Source organism: Parasteatoda tepidariorum, chromosome 4, assembly GCF_982258835.1.
Source record: "Parasteatoda tepidariorum strain Cologne lab strain chromosome 4, Ptep-v5.0, whole genome shotgun sequence".
Taxonomy (NCBI): domain Eukaryota; kingdom Metazoa; phylum Arthropoda; class Arachnida; order Araneae; family Theridiidae; genus Parasteatoda; species Parasteatoda tepidariorum.
In genome coordinates, this window is record NC_141758.1 from 99,163,538 (window position 1) to 99,179,980 (window position 16,443).

The window sequence follows — 16,443 nt, forward strand, 5'->3', positions numbered from 1 at the left end:
GACATGCCATCATAATTTTGATCCTCTGCAGAGGGGATGGCACCCCCGCTTCGGTAGCCCGACGACCTACACGCGAAGTCGAGCTTTTTACGGTAGAACAGTTTAACGAGGACCCATACCGCACACTCTCGGTACCTACGCAGACTGATCCAAGTGGTCACCCACCCGCACATTGACTGCAGCCAGTGATGCTTGACTTCGGTGATCTGTTGGGAAGCGTGTCTTAACGATCAGTCTACTGTGAGACTTCGAACCTTCAAATCGCTTTCACCAGCAAATTGTTAGGAGTGAAACACATCCATGTTGGGAGGGAAAATGAAGATCGCAGTCCGTTAGGTTACAGGTTTTCCCTAGGTGTAGAAATGTGACGTTAAAATGACGGCATCATGCGATCGCATATGGGAGTGCAGTGAAAATGTTCCATAAGGGATCCTTGTCTTGTCTCTTTGCTTCTGCGAGAGGAAATTTTTCTAATTATTTCATATATTAGATCAATTATTGGCAACACTTTAGTATTATATTGATGGGGTGATTTAAAATCTAATGTGTGCAAACTGCACTAAAAAGTTTTTACCGTTTTGCTTCGTAAAAGGCGCAAACTGTTTCAATAAGAGATGCCGATTGATTAAACTCAAAAGTTGAAAAAATTCTATGCTAACTTTTCGCTGGATCCTTCGAAGCATCCATGGTTGCATGTTTGAGTGCGTGCTGTGTTTATGTTGTAGTTATTAGTTTTTAAATGAATATCTAACTAGATTTACTATGGCAGTACTCTCTGTGGAAATTGTATGTATTTCTTAACTAGCGCAGAAAATTCTTTCTATTACTGTATTAAACATTTACTCGTTTGAAATAAAGTATTTGATCATTCAATATGTTTAACGATGTCCATGCTGTTTACTGTTCCATGTAAGTATTGAACTCAGTGCCTTCTTTAGATATTTAAACACTTCGTTTGAAAAGCGTTTTTCATCTCGTTTTATATTTTATTGCTTGGTATGGCTTATTTGATTTATCAATTATAGTTTAACTATTACATGAAATCCTTGCGTTAAGGGGTCACCTTTAAAAGTTAATTCATTTATTGAATTTCAGATTGTTATAATTTGTCTAGATGAAGCTTTTTTATGCATTTAAACAGGAAGAATGTAATTGAATGTGTTTAAAAATTAATTATAACGCTATCTAACATTATATAATGAGTTGCAGTGTAGATTCCAAGTTTACCTTTATTTCCCTTTGGACATAAAGTATTTTGTTTCTTAATTAGTTGCTAGTATTTCGCTCGACGTGCAAAATGTTGTGCTAGACTGGCATTAAGCAACGATTCAAACTTATGTGTATGCAAACATAAAAAATATTGCATCATCCTACATTAAAGATGGGTAAGCACCAACTTTTTCTTTATTTAGTTGTTAACCGATAGTGGATTATTTGCTACAAGAACCTATAATTTATCATTTATAAGATGCCTCATCATGCCTAACTTTGACTATCAGGCATGTTTTTTTTCTTCAATTTATTAAAAATAACTAGTAAAATGTTGAGTATCAAATTGCTTTGCTTTTTCTTGAAGCTGGTGTTTGATGAGTTCTGATTTTTTAAAAGCCTTGATTGTCCAAATATGACACCCCTTTATTGTGTATTCTTTGTGTGTCCATCAATAGATAGGATAATTATGAATGCTCCCTGTGGCAGAATCGCAGCAACATGGCGACATTGTCGCAGAACGTTACAGAGTTCTTGCAGAAATATTTTCTTTTGAAAAGTAAAAAATTTTTGTATTCTTTTATACAGAAATTTACATGCAATATTTGAATCATACATAATCACACATTTGACTCGCTCAATTTACGCTGATAGTATTGCAAATCGATGTAATGTTTCGATTGAATTTTCGGCAGTTATTGATATTAATTTTTGCATGGTTTTAAAATATCCCGATATATTTCAAACAATATGGAAAATTCAAATCATGCATTTGAGTATTTACTTTTTAAGGCGGGAGTGTTGTTTCATGCTAATTAGAGTTATTTCATGCTTATGATTCTGTCAAATTTTTAGCAGTTATTGCTATTAATTTCTCCATAGATTTTAAATCCGATATTCTTTATAGAGTCTGCTTTGAGTGATTTCATCGTGGATCTTTTTTCCGGCAACGCATTGCAGGATTTTTAATTATTTTTTTCATTGTGATGATTAATTACAAAATGCTAAGAGGGAAACAGTGTGTCCCCCTCCCCCAAAAAAATGCGAGGATATCGCCCCTAATATTAGAATAAAAATTGTTACATGTTCAATTAAAAAAAAATTTAATATTTTTTGTTATTTTAAATTAGTAGCATATATGTTTGTTATGATTAAAAGTAGCTTGCAGAAAGATATTAGTGCATTTTGCTGCAGGTAGCTTGAAAAAATTCTGCCATAGGGTGAATGTTTATAGTCTATATCAGTGTTTCCCAAACTTATGACTTTCGTGTACCCTTTCTAAATTTTTCGTAACGCTGTGTAAAACTAATACAAAATGAATGTATTTTTTACTGTAAAAAAATTGCCCGAAAGTTAAAAATCACAACTGGTTGTTGATAGCCCTAATTATTACCGTTAACTCTGCAAAAAAATAGCCTATAGAAAAATATGTAATCGTAAATTTTCATGGCTAGCTTTGTTTTTAAATAAAATTGTATGAAGTTTTTGTTTGTTGCAAGATATTTCGCATAGGAACGTGTACCCCCGCTAAACTGTTCCCGTACCCCTGGGGGTATGCGTACAGCACTTTAGGAAGACTTAGACTTAGAGGTTGGGCAGCTCTGACGAGCAGGGCACATCGACCGGAGGTCTATTGTACTCAAACCCTAGTTGTGATTAGCAAGAAAGCCCTATAGCTGAAATAAAGTTCAGCAAGCACCTTACAGGAACATCTTGCTGTTCCCAGGCATTGACGCAATGTTGCCCTAGATGCTCAAATCTTTGAGCAGAATAGACATCACAATCACAAAGTATGTGTCATGATGTCTCTTCTTCTAGATGACATCCCCGACAAGGAGAATTGGATTCTATTCCCATAATGTTTAGGTGTCTCCTGAGGATACAGTGACCAGTAAGAAGACCTATGATCTTCCTTATACTGTTTTTATTAAGCTTTAAGAGCTCCTTTTGACATACACTAGGACAGTCACACTTTGGGAAATGCTGGTCTATATTAATAGATGTATAAAGGGGTATAAGATTCATATCCACTTTTAGTAAAAGAAGAAATCAAAAATTAGGAATTTCTGTTTAAAAATAGATACTGTATTTCTTTGTGAAAATAATCTTCGTTTAAAAATATTTCTTTGTGAGAAAGTTTCCTCCACTTTGGTTGGAAGAAACGAGAAATAATTAATAGGATTTCACTGTTAATCACTGTTTAAATTCAACATTTAGTTGGAAATATTTTTCAAGTTTTGGATATTTATATTTAATGAATTATGAATGTTAAATAACTGATTTAATGAATGTTAAATGCTATGCAAATATTATTAGAGTGTTTTTAACACAGTTGCTGAAAAGTCAGCCTATTTTGGTAAAAGTCCAAGCAAGCTAGCCTTCTTTGGCTTTGAAATTCCCATATAAGTTGAAAATTTTCATGATGAAGATGTAAAATTTTATGAAGTCCCAAGTAACTTGGATCATAAATTTAATTTATTTAATAAAGTAGTAAGATTTTATTATTCCTTTTAAGAAGTAGATTTTATTATTAATTTATTGAGTCTAACCTTCAATTTCTATGTTTTTTTTTTTTATCCATAGTTTTTTTTTACGTGTTCTTAATTTTAGTTTTAAATATAATTTTATCAAAAAATTAGCTAAATTTTTTTTTAAGCAGGAATTTTTCGTAAATTTGTTATATTTATTCACAATAATTACGAAAATATATTTTGTTGTAAAAATAATGATTAATTATTTTATTTTAGTTGAAATCAGTTGAGTTGAATCATCATGACAAGAAACTTAGTGATATGTTTGGTTCCTACAGTTCTTACTTTTCTTGCTATTTATTGGCTTAAAAGAAGGAAGAAAACAAAATCTATCAGTGAGCTGCCTTCCGACAGTGTGTGTGAAATACAGGAAGAAAATAAGTCCTGTGTGGAGTCTACATCGTCATCAGATATAGATAACACCCTCTCTGATGCCTGCAGTTTTACATCTCCAATAAGGTCTGAGAAATCCTCTGAGTCCGACTGCCCGTTATTTGATTCACCTTTACATGTAAGTGATGGACACCCCCATTGTAACTTAGTTTTACCCAACTGCGTTGAAAACTCTCATGTGTCTTATGGTAGTGAGAACAAAGATTTTTTAAGAATTGAGGATATAAAAAATAGTGTAGAAGATTCTGAGCAAGTTTTTGAATCAGGGATTGTCAAATTCGAAAACGATTCTGCGTTGCAGCAGAGTTCAAAGTACAAAAATTTGATTAAACAAGATATAGACTTCTTCAAAAGCGAGGATTTGTTTTTATCCGAAGCAAATAAGGACGACCTGAGTAGTCCAAATGACCAAACCTTAGATTTGAATAGCAGTTTTGAAATCGGGAATAATAACCCCGAAGGTTGTTTACAAAAGAACATTGTTGAGTGTGAAAATTTAGACAATTTAACAGCCTCGTCACCCGTCGAGTGCGAGAAGATTATCGAAACAGATTGCCATTCGAGTGCATTTGATGAAAATAGTTTAAGCTATGTTAGTGATGATTCTGAAGGCAAGCTATTTGCTGAGTCCACAAATAAAGATAGTCTATCTAGCGTTTTAGATGAAAGCAGCTTATTGAGTAGTTTTTGCGATGAATTAGATAAAAGTTCCGCTAGCAACAGTCCAACTGCTATTGCATCAAATCTCATCAAAAACGATGGCTCTAGTTCTCCGAAAGATGTTCTGAATTTGCTATCTTTTAACGAATCCTTAATAAACATTCAAAACTACACCGATTCGTATACTGAAAGTTTGAAAGAATCCAATCTTGGTAAGCATTTAGAAGTTCCACCCAATGAAGATAATAATTCTATTTGTCCAGATATGAATATTTTTGGAACAGAAAAGTCTTTTAGTTCTGAAGTCGAATCGATTATAAAGAATTTAGACCACTCGGATGAGAGATCCTTTAATCCTAAAGAGAGTGATGATGATCTTGTACAAAATAATTTGTCTGCCATTAAAGATTTATCCTTAACTTCTAATGATAAATTTACTTGTGATAGTAAGACTCTAAATATAGATGCAGTTGTAGCAGAAGGCTCTAGTGTTAGCAGTTCTACAGAGAATGGGCACGGTAATGGTGTCAAATCTGAGACATATGCTTCCATTTTGAATATGAATAAAAATAATTCTAGTTCAGGTGCAGCAACTTGTATACTGCAACAAATTTCTCCAGACTTAAATTCACTGACATTAAATTGTAAAGATTCTGTTAATAATTTCTCTAGTTCAAACTGGACTGATAAAGCAGTTTCAAAATCAACTAACTTGAGTGCAACTAGTTTGTGTAGTGATTCAAAGCAGTTGCTCAATGCAAGTAATGAAATTCTGCCATTAGGAAGGTATTGTGAAATAAAAACTAACATAGATTTGACTGTTGCTGATAAAAATTCAACTAGTTCATCTCACAAAGATAGCCACCTAGAATTATCGACTGAAGAAGGATATAAAGTAAATTTTTTTGTTTATTTCTTATAATTTTTTTAATTGTTGCTTTTAATAAGAATAGAAAGAAGAAAAAAAGGTAAAAATATATTAAAGGATGCCCCTTGGCGAAATTGGCACTTTTTGTTTGGCTCCATTTCTGTTTGCGTGGAACACTGGAATGGCTGCCAAAACATAATGAAATTTCAATAAAACATCGGCCAAAACTTAATAAAATTGCAATAGACAAAATATAAGCAAAATTAATAAACCCAATAAAATGCATTTTGAATCGAAACAAAAATTAATAAAGTAAACACAGAAAAAAAAATAGGCTCACTTTATATAGCTTGAATATCCTCACTTTTAGGTACACAGAATTAGGACCAAAGGCAGAATTAACCTTACCAGCTGACATCTAGCATAGAACTAACTGACCTCTGAAATTACATATTCCGTTAAACATTAAAAAATAACGTTCAAATCTAAACCAATCAGAATCACGATTGGGTTTCCAAAGAAAACTATGGACGTTAACATAAATAAAACACTATGGCCCAGCTTGGCGATGAACCGCAATCACAACTTGTTGAGAATCAAGGGGCACCCTCAAAAATAGTACCTACTTAGAAATTTTTTTTTATACTTATACGTAGCTGCCAACTCTATTGGATTTTCCAGTAGACTACTGGATTTTGCTCGTTTCTCCTGGTCTACTGATTTAATAAAAATTCTGCTGGTTTTTGTGCATTTTAGAACATTCCCCAAGTATAAATCCTTATCGAAATAGATTTTTTGCCCCGATAATTGCTTGCTGAAATATTTAAATAAGTATTACTAATATATAATAAAGCAAACCTCATTTTTTTTTATTCTAAAATGTTCAGCTTATTGATGAAAATAAACTATACATTTTAGAACAAAAAAAAGTTTTAAACTGAACTCCCTTTCTAAATTAATTGAAAAAATCTTAATTATTTCTTATGAATTAAATGGCTATTGCTATTCAAAATTGTGACTAAACACAATTCATAACTTAAGCATATTTGATGCCAATCATGACCAGAAAATATTACAGCTTTCCTATTTTAATGTCTATAAAAAAAAACTAAAATTCCCTATTTGTAAAGTATTTAGTGAATTATGCAAGAATTATCTTGAAATTTATTTTTCAAAATATCTACCGGATATTTCCTGATCTATGTTGGCAGCTATGCTTATACCTTACTGTCTTGTGAAACCAGTATATCAAAGAAAAGAGTTACCTTTTCCAATTTATTTCTTTGAAAACTCAAGGTAGGTTTGTTAACTTTTGAGAAAAGCAAACACAACTTAAACTTTTGATAAGAATTGAAATCAATCCCTCGAGTAACGGTTCCCAAATGGTGTTCTGGAGAATCCTTGGGTTCTATTGCAAAGTGAAAGGGGTTCCATGACTTAATATTTCTTTTAAACCGATTTTCTTAACATTTTAGAAACCTGTAATTACATTTATATCCACCTAGTAATGCTATTATTTACTTAATACTTTGCCTTTATGAAATTATTTGAAGTAAAGTGCCAAGGAGAAATAATGTGTCTTTCTTGTAATATTGAAGAAATTATGAAAAAGACAGGCTTAAAAAAATTGCAATAGCTTTTTTCATTGCTCTTCAAATCAAAATAAAATAACTTTGTTAAATATTTAACATATAACTAATTTTTTAACCTTAGTCAAATATACAATACAGGGGTCTGTTTAGAAGAAATTTGGGTCCGTTAATGGACCCTTCACAAAATATCTTTTCATAAAAACGGACCCTTCACAAAATATTTTAATTTAAAAACGGACCCTTCACAAATTAATTTATCTTTAGAAACCTGTAATTACATTTATATCCACCTAGTAATGCTATTATTTACTTAATACTTTGCCTTTATGAAATTATTTGAAGTAAAGTGCCAAGGAGAAATAATGTGTCTTTCTTGTAATATTGAAGAAATTATGAAAAAGACAGGCTTAAAAAAATTGCAATAGCTTTTTTCATTGCTCTTCAAATCAAAATAAAATAACTTTGTTAAATATTTAACATATAACTAATTTTTTAACATTAGTCAAATATACAATACAGGGGTCTGTTTAGAAGAAATTTGGGTCCGTTAATGGACCCTTCACAAAATATCTTTTCATAAAAACGGACCCTTCACAAAATATTTTAACTTAAAAACGGACCCTTCACAAATTAATTTATCTTTTAATCGGACCCTTCACAAATTTGTTTATCTTCATTATTGTTTTGTTAATCGAATAAACCCTTCCCAAGAAGGGGGGGTGGAAAGACGTGTAAACGAACTAAATTTTGTCTTTGTCAGCCTTTTCTTCCTTTATTCGTCCGAAATGAATATTCTGCGTTCAGCAGTATAGGCTAAATACCAAATATTTGTATGTTGCATTGCTAATTTAGTATCTGCAATTGCTGTTTATTTTTAAAAATTTAATTTTTTTTATTATAATTTTACAGTGTTGAGCATAATCTTGTATGTCTTTACAATTTAAAAACTTCTTGAAAAAGTTTTTTTGCAATAACGGACCCTGTTTGCACAAATTCACAAATGCGGACCCTGGTTGAAAGAATGTGATTTAACGTTTATTTTATATTCACAAATTACGAGTAATTTTTTCACAATTATACAAAAACGGACCTTTCACAAAATGTCTGGACAGACCCCTGCAATAGCAAGAAGTAACATGAATTTTTCTTCTTTTTATGAGAGCTGAATAAATTTAATACATTCACTATCTAGTATGGTTACATTTTTGTTTACAATTAAAGTTTGAAAATATTATAATGATTTATTTAGTTGCAATTGGAAAACAAATAATTTTTGTCACAGCTGTTTGTAAGTTATATTGCTTATTTCTAAAATGTAAAATTCTTTTAGTATTATTTAAGAATGAAATTAATAAATAAAATTGCATCAACGTTGCAGTAGAACTTTACAGAGTTCTTGCAGAAATATTTTGCTTTTGGGGAATAAAACATTTTGGTTTGCTTTTCTGAAGAAATTTACATGTAAAATTTGAGTCTCTCATTTAAATAATCACTTTTTGAAGCGCTTAATTTATACCGATATTGTAAATCCATATTGATTGTATTTTTGGCAGTTATTGACACAGATTTTCACTTGGGTTTTAGATATCCCGATATGTTTCAGTCGATATGGGAAATTCGAATCGCGCTTTTGATAATTTATTTTTTAAGGTAATGATTTTATCGATTCCCCCCCCCCCCCCCCGCAGTTATTGCTTTCGATTTCCACTTAGTTTTAAAACCCAATATTTTCTATGCAATATTATTTATCTCAAATCTTGAAACAAAACATGCATTTGAGTAACCCCTTTTTGAAGAGTCCGGTTCCCGTGATTTCGTCAATCTGTTTTTCAGTAATGCTATACTGCTACAGATTTCATGATAGTTAATTATTTTCTTTAATGTAATGATGATTTGCAAAATGCAATAAAGGAAATAATTAGTCTAGCAAATCATAAAACAGACCAAATTCTTTATTGCTCAGAATCAATCCCAGCATGCAGGTAAACAAAAAAATAAAGGACCAATTGGCAATTAATAACATCTGGATTCATTCAAAGTAAAAATAAAAACATTAAAAATTATTAACACCTTATTGTTTGTAAGTAAAGTGCCAAGGAGAAATAATGTGTCTTTCTTGTATTGAAGAAATTATGAAAAAGACAGGCCTAAAAAAATTGCAATAGCATTTTTCATTGCTCTTGAAATCAAAATAAAATAACTAACTTTGTTAAATATTTAACATATAACTAATTTTTTAGCATTAGTCAAATATACAATACAGGGGTCTGTTTAGAAGAAATTTGGGTCCGTTAACGGACGCTTCACAAAATATCTTGCAAATAAAATGCAAGCTATCTCTTTAAATTTCTACACACAGGTAGTACTCTAAATATTATCCCATCTACTATTTTTGAAGAATTATAAGTTCAAAATGAAAAAAAAATTACTGTAATGTGTAAATGACAAACAAAAAGTATTTTGCAACTTAACTTTGCATTAAATTTAAAAATTGGAAAAATGGCTGTCTCAGTTGAATTTTAAATACTATTTACTTACTTATCTAATTTCATGTTAAGTTTAAAAGCTTGAATGGGATTTCAATTATTGATTGATTGTATAAAACAGGTTTTAATGCAAAATCAGAGAAAACTGATGATGAAAGCATCTTGTCCTTACACATTTTTTTTCTAAAATACAGTTTAAAAATTGTTTTTATGTTTGTAAAAATTAATTTTGGATAATTTTGTAAATATTGTGCCAATATTTCAAATTATTGACTTTACTGGTTTGTGATAAAGCTCAAAAATATATTAATGGTTCTTAGAAACACTGGTCTAAGGAACTAAAGTAAAAATGTTCTTAAAGCTGTCATTGGTATTTTTTTCTACTTTTTTTGAGGAGAGGGAGGTTATAAGATTTAGTTCAGCAAAAATGATTTGAATTATTTATTGCACCCACATATTTTTATCTTTGAAAATGTGCAACACTGAAAATTTTTCTCTTTGGTTAAAATTTTAATTAGTTTTTGAATTATGAAAATTTATATTTGTGCTTTTATAATTTATTTGCTTATTTATGTAAAAGAAAAATTAATCGTGGTACAGCTATAATCTTTTTTTCAACTAAGTCCGCAAAAGCAAAAAGGATCTTAGTATTTTAAGTTTGTTATTTAGCTTTTTTGTGTTTATTATTTATTTTTTTTTAAATAGGTTCCCAACCTTTTTTGGATCACTGGCCACTTTACAATTAATAATTTAAATTGGCCTTTAAAAAAATTAATTATGAATAAACAATTAACAAAATTTTGTCCTATTTTAACTCTTTTAATATTCTTAGCATGATACATTTCTATAACTATGCATTGATGCAAGTTGAGCAAAATTTTGCTGAGATGGAAAAAATTGCTTGGCAATAATTATAATAAAATATATTTAAAATGTGAACCAATGATCTCTATAAATTATTAAAAGATTTTGGTTTTCAAAATATATATTGATAAAAACTTTTAAAAATTTCTAACTGTGATACTTTCTAATTGTATTGTTATAAGAGCTGTAATAAGTAGATTAAAAAAAAGATAAAAACTGGAATCCAAACAAAAACAATAGTGTTAAGTGTTAATAATATTAATTTACATTATGTAAAAATTGTTATTGTAGGTTCAATTAGAAATTAGATTCAATTCACTCAATTAGAAACAGGATGCTTGAAAATTTTATCATAGACATTTTATTAATTTGATTAAATGCCTTTTTTAATTTGATTAAATATCTTTATTAATTTTATACAGAATTTCAAAAAAGGGACTTAAAGTAGAATATTTTTTTTAATTATAATTTGGGATCCCCCCCCTGTCTGTCTGGTTTATTATTATTTTTGTTTTGAATGTATAATTTATAGAAGAAAAATATTAAAAACTCTTATTCTCTTATTTTTAAATCAGTAAACATATATATATATATTTTTTTGTTTAATATAAGGCAGAAAAACAGAGTTAAAGTAACAATTTAAAATTAAAATTTCGCATTAAAAACTATTGTTTTCGCTACAAATTTTACCGTTGTGTTTACAATCCTTTCTAATCCTGATATAAATGATTTCTCTAAAAATATTTTATACTTCTTTGCCATTTATTTTGTACCGCTTTGTTCTTATATAGCTATATTCTATACATATGCTGTTTTTGAAACAATTAATGACAAAATATATTTAAACCACTTGGTACAATATTTATCTTACATTTTCAATTTAATTTAAAATAATTAATGCTTTTGAAAGTTTTGATTTAGGTTATTAACCATGTATAATTTGAATAGTGACACGACCCACCCTATTTGTGTAGGGTTTACGTCAAGCAGAAATTGTACAATAAATAGAAATAAAAGTTACAGAAGCACCCTAAGGTGCAAACAGACAGTCAAAAGACCATAGTATATTAACCATGTATAGACCCTAAATGTAGAAAATATGTTAATGTACTTTCGCATTAATATTGTTTCTTTTTGCAGACTGTAAAACAATGCAAACTGGAATGTAATGGATTTTTAGACCCAAAGACTTCCACACAATCATCAAAAGAATTTGTCTATGAGTTTGAGTTGCCACAAGAGCTGTGTGGCCGTCTCATCGGAAAGCACGGCAGGAATGTCAAAAGTATAATGGAGCACTCCAATGCAAATGTCTTCATTAAGCACCATCCGTATGATCCATTACTAAAGGTTGTTGTGGTCGAAGGTATAACGAGTTTCTTCACTTTTAAGAACTTAATGAAATGTATTTTTATTAATGCTGTCTTAACTATCATAATTTTATCTCATTTCAAGAAACTTGTTATATCTTTCTTTCGTAAGAGTCTTAAGACCTTAATGGAATGTCTTTTTATTAACACTGTCTTAACTATCATACCTCGTTTCAAGAAATTCGTTCTATCTTTCTTTCGTAGAAATCTGTGACACAATTTTTTCTAGTCTAAGAAATTTGAACCCGGTATTTTCTTGTGGATAATCGTTTAACTAGTTACAAGTTTCTTTTTTTAAATCTAATTTTTGGTGATGTATATTGTCAATTACTGTTTTACTATAAGGCAAAATTAGGAAATTTTATTCCTGACTATATCTTTACAGTTGTTACTTTTTCCAAAAATTGAAAGTTTTTCTAGAAATCTTTTTCATGATTATTGAAAAAAATAATAAAATACACGTGTTGTGCATTTTTATTGAAAAAAAAATTATGTAATAGCGACTAGGAGATAATTTTATAATCTCCTTCCTTATAATAATTTCCTTATTTGTAAAATTATGTATATTATGCAACAGTTATCATGAAATTTATATTTTTTAGTAAAATCTACTGGATTTTTTTCCTATCCATATTGGCAGCTATGAATATAAATTTAAGACTTTAACGACAACTTCATAAGCAGTGAATTTTCCACAAAAAGGCTTTTTATTAAACACTCGTTTCAATACCCAAAGCACATTCTGATCAAAATTTTTTCATCAATTTTAAAAATATAAATAATTATATATAAATATGCATAAATAATTTATTGTTCATAAGTCTTTGGAATTTTAATTCTGGTAGATGGGTGCATTTCCACCTGCATAAAAACATGTCTATCTCCTGATATTGCTGATTAAATTGTGCTTGTTTAGACATAGTCGATCTTGTTAACTACTCATTGTAGTTTTTTACTTATCCCTAACTGGTAATGAATGCTATTGTCTGCAGCACCAAAATAATTTTTTTTCCATTTATTTCCTTTTTTCAATAAATCTTCTGTTAAGATAATTATAATGAGCATAGGGCTTTTGCATTGTCATGTCAACTTCATTGTGTTTTGTGCAGCTTAAGATTGCTTCTTTGAAAACTATTTGTGTTTGTCTGGCTCTGCAACCAATAAAATGTAATTTCGAATTCTTTGAATTAGTGTTGGTTATTTCACCCTACGTTGCATAAGAAGAAACTAGCAGGCTTGAAGTTTTTTCTTTTACTTAGTTTTGCAGAGGAAAATGACCAATCTCAGAAAATATTCTTAAAATAATCATATTTTAACCAAAAATTCAACATTAACATAATTAAACTGTTTTTTCCTGTAATAATATTTTACCATCTCAAAAACTGATGCACAAAATTATTAAAGAGAAAATTTGTTAAGATATCTCTAATCTTCTTTAATCGAATCTTTGAGTGATCTCTCTCTAATCTTTATCCTCAAGGTCATTTTAAATTATTCAGAAAGAAGAAAGCAAAAATTTGAGCAATCGAAAATGTTTTGTTAAATCAAGAGTTACCAAAAAATGTATTAAGAGTTTTTTTCTTCTTCCTATTATCCATATAAAAAAACATTAGGAAGTCAGAGTTTTTAGCAATTTCGAAAAATATATGTTTGATTGTATATGTTGACAAATTACCAATACATTGCTATTTCAGTATTATTTCTAATTTCTCCTTAAAATTCTAATTGGGTAAAGTGTTCGTAAAGGCAAAAAAAATAATAATAAATAAATAAATAAAAATTACGTTTGTAAGTCTTGTTAAACTTTATTACTGACTAGTAAATGATATTAATAATCAATATATAATCATTAATCTATTATAAAATCTTAATTTGATTCAGAACAAGGAATCATTTATCCATTTTAATATAATTTATTGTTTTAAAATAGCTTGATAAGGTAAAAAGATGACTTCATTGGGTGTTATGGAAAGCTTGTGTTTCTTTTTCTTGGTAATTGTGATAATAATATGTGTTTTAAAACTTTATAATAAGTAAAGTTAATCAAAATTAAAATGCTGAAGTTTTGCCCATTTTTCTCTAAAATTTGATTGTGGCATATTTTGATTTTCATAGCTCTTAAAAGATGAACAGTAAGGTTTTTGGTGTGGATAAATAATGTAAGGATTATTAATCTGTAATTTGTGTGGAATTCAAAAGTTATTGAGGAATAACCCATATATCTTTAGTTTTATAGCATTTAAAAGGTGAAAATATTAGTGTCATGTTAACTCCATTTAATCCATACCACTCTACTCACATACAGCAAAGAAAAAAATAAACTAATATTAGATGTAGAATTAGATACTAGAAACTGGTTTAAACCTACAAACGCTAAAAAAAATCAAGATAATAGTTAGGAAAGTATTATGCAAAGGAAGCTTATAATTTAAATATTAAATTAATGCATGAGTATATGTAAATATTTTCTAATTAATTTATACTAATATATAAAGATATAATTAACTGTAGTTATATTTAGTAGGAACTATATTTTTGAGAAAAATAAAGAAAATTCATTTTTTTTTGGTAACGTTTTATTTAAAGAGTTTTCAAAAAGACTCAGCTAAATGAAAAAATAAGCAACATAAGTATTCATTTAGATTTTGCATTATTGAAATGGAAATGCTTTTTTTTTTCAAACTCAAATGAGGAAAAAAAAACAAGCAAACTAGAATTCGAATTATCTAAATTCCAAATGCAAGCTGTAATTTAAAAAAGAGGGGTGCCTAAAGGCTGGCACCATTGCAAAGGTTCAGAAATGAGTATTGCAACTGCGCTGAAATGACACATCCGGGAAGATATTCAGAAAAGCTAAATAGGGGCCCTGTGGCAGAATTTTTTTCGGGTTTTCTGTGGCATGTCTCTCTTTTTCTAATATCTTTCTGCAAGATACTTAAAAATAACAAATATACATGTTACACTAATTTAAAGTAACAGAAGCGTTAACTTCAAATAAATAAGAAATTGGATCAAATAAGAGAATTTGTTTAATTGGATATGTATTTTTTAAAAAATTCTAATGTTATGGGCATAGTCTCGCATTTTGTAGGAAGATGGCACACTAATTATTTTCTTTTTTGCATTTTGTAATTCATCGTCACATTAAAAAGGGCAAAATCACGCGAGTCAGACTTATAAAAGAGGTTACTGTATGTTTTCATTTCACGACTCAGTTGTTGTAATGAATAGTATCAAATTAGAAATATTGGGTTCTAAAAACTATATGGAAATCAGTAGTAATAACTGCATGAAAAAATAGAACGAAAATTTTTATAGGAGAGAGAGAAAAATTTATACTTCATTATTCTTTATTATTAGATGAGATATAGCCAAAAATGTTTTTCAATTTCAATTGATCTTATTTTATTCAAACTCTGTTCCCTACTAGATATTTTAAAATATAGTTTGGTGATAACTAAAAGACAATGCTTCCAAAAAACACTCAATATTCTTTTCAACCCAGTAACTCTTCCATTTGCTTTTTTTTCCCTTCATAATTTAGGTTTGGCCATTATCAGCGAACAACAAGTAATGTAAATTTATTTTTTTTTAAAATCAATTCCTACTTAGGTTAACAGAGAATAATGCTGAGCACAAACAGCTTTTTCATTCCTCGAGGAAATTTAACGCCACCACAAAATTTGGAACTTAAAATTGTTTGTGGTTTCCTTTTTTTACATGGTGGAAGCTAGAAGATGGGGTTTGGAACAGCCATAAGACCACTCTGGGTTGGGTCAGCAGAGGGGGAGATAAAGATTGATAGATTTATGAAGAATTAGAATGCAGAAAGCCTTATTTTAACAATTTGTTCTTGATTACATTTTTTTTCAATTTGTTTTTATAGGGTGTCTATTTCATTGAGGAAGGAAAAAGCTGTTTGTGCTCAGCCTAAGAAATTTTTCTTCCCATATAAAACTAAAATTTATTAAATTTAATTGGAAAAAAAAACTATTAACATCAAATGTCATCCACAAAAAGTTTAAAAAAAATGCATTTGAATTTTAGTGGATGAATAAAAAGTATTTTATTAACGATCGAAAATTTGAACAAGTCGTATAAGTATATATAGGGCGAGTGTGAACTAATAGTAGGAATTGAAAAGTTGAGATGACCTTTGATTGTTGTTTATCAATCGCACGAAACTTTTAAATCAAAAAGGGAATGTTAGAACTTAACACTACCAGGCAATGAGAATCTAAGTCCATGCGAAAAAATTATTGAAAAGAGGTTTCATAAAGCCTTTACTCCTTTTCATTTTTTAGCTAGTATGCTGAATTAAAAAAAAAAATTTCTAAATACACGAGGAAAGAGGCAAAGTATTGGGTTTCTAAGAAATATGCTGAATGGCTAATTCTAGTTCTGTGTTTCAGAATAACATTATGTGGAGAATACAAAAGAATTTGCCCATTTTGTGGTACAGTTAGCTGG

The 16,443-nt window shown here is 29.3% G+C and overlaps 1 protein-coding gene across 1 annotated transcript in view; it reads left to right on the forward strand.

Annotated features, from left to right (window-relative positions):
* The first annotated feature begins 511 nt into the window (after positions 1-511).
* The window catches only part of LOC107449990 (uncharacterized), a 41,970-nt gene continuing 26,038 nt past the window's right edge, over positions 512-16,443 (forward strand). The window contains exons 1-3 of the mRNA XM_016065686.5: positions 512-909; positions 3,957-5,688; positions 11,744-11,969. Coding sequence (XP_015921172.2) covers positions 3,982-5,688; positions 11,744-11,969 — 1,933 coding nt within the window. The 5' untranslated portion in view covers positions 512-909; positions 3,957-3,981. The remainder of the gene's footprint in view (positions 910-3,956; positions 5,689-11,743; positions 11,970-16,443) is intronic.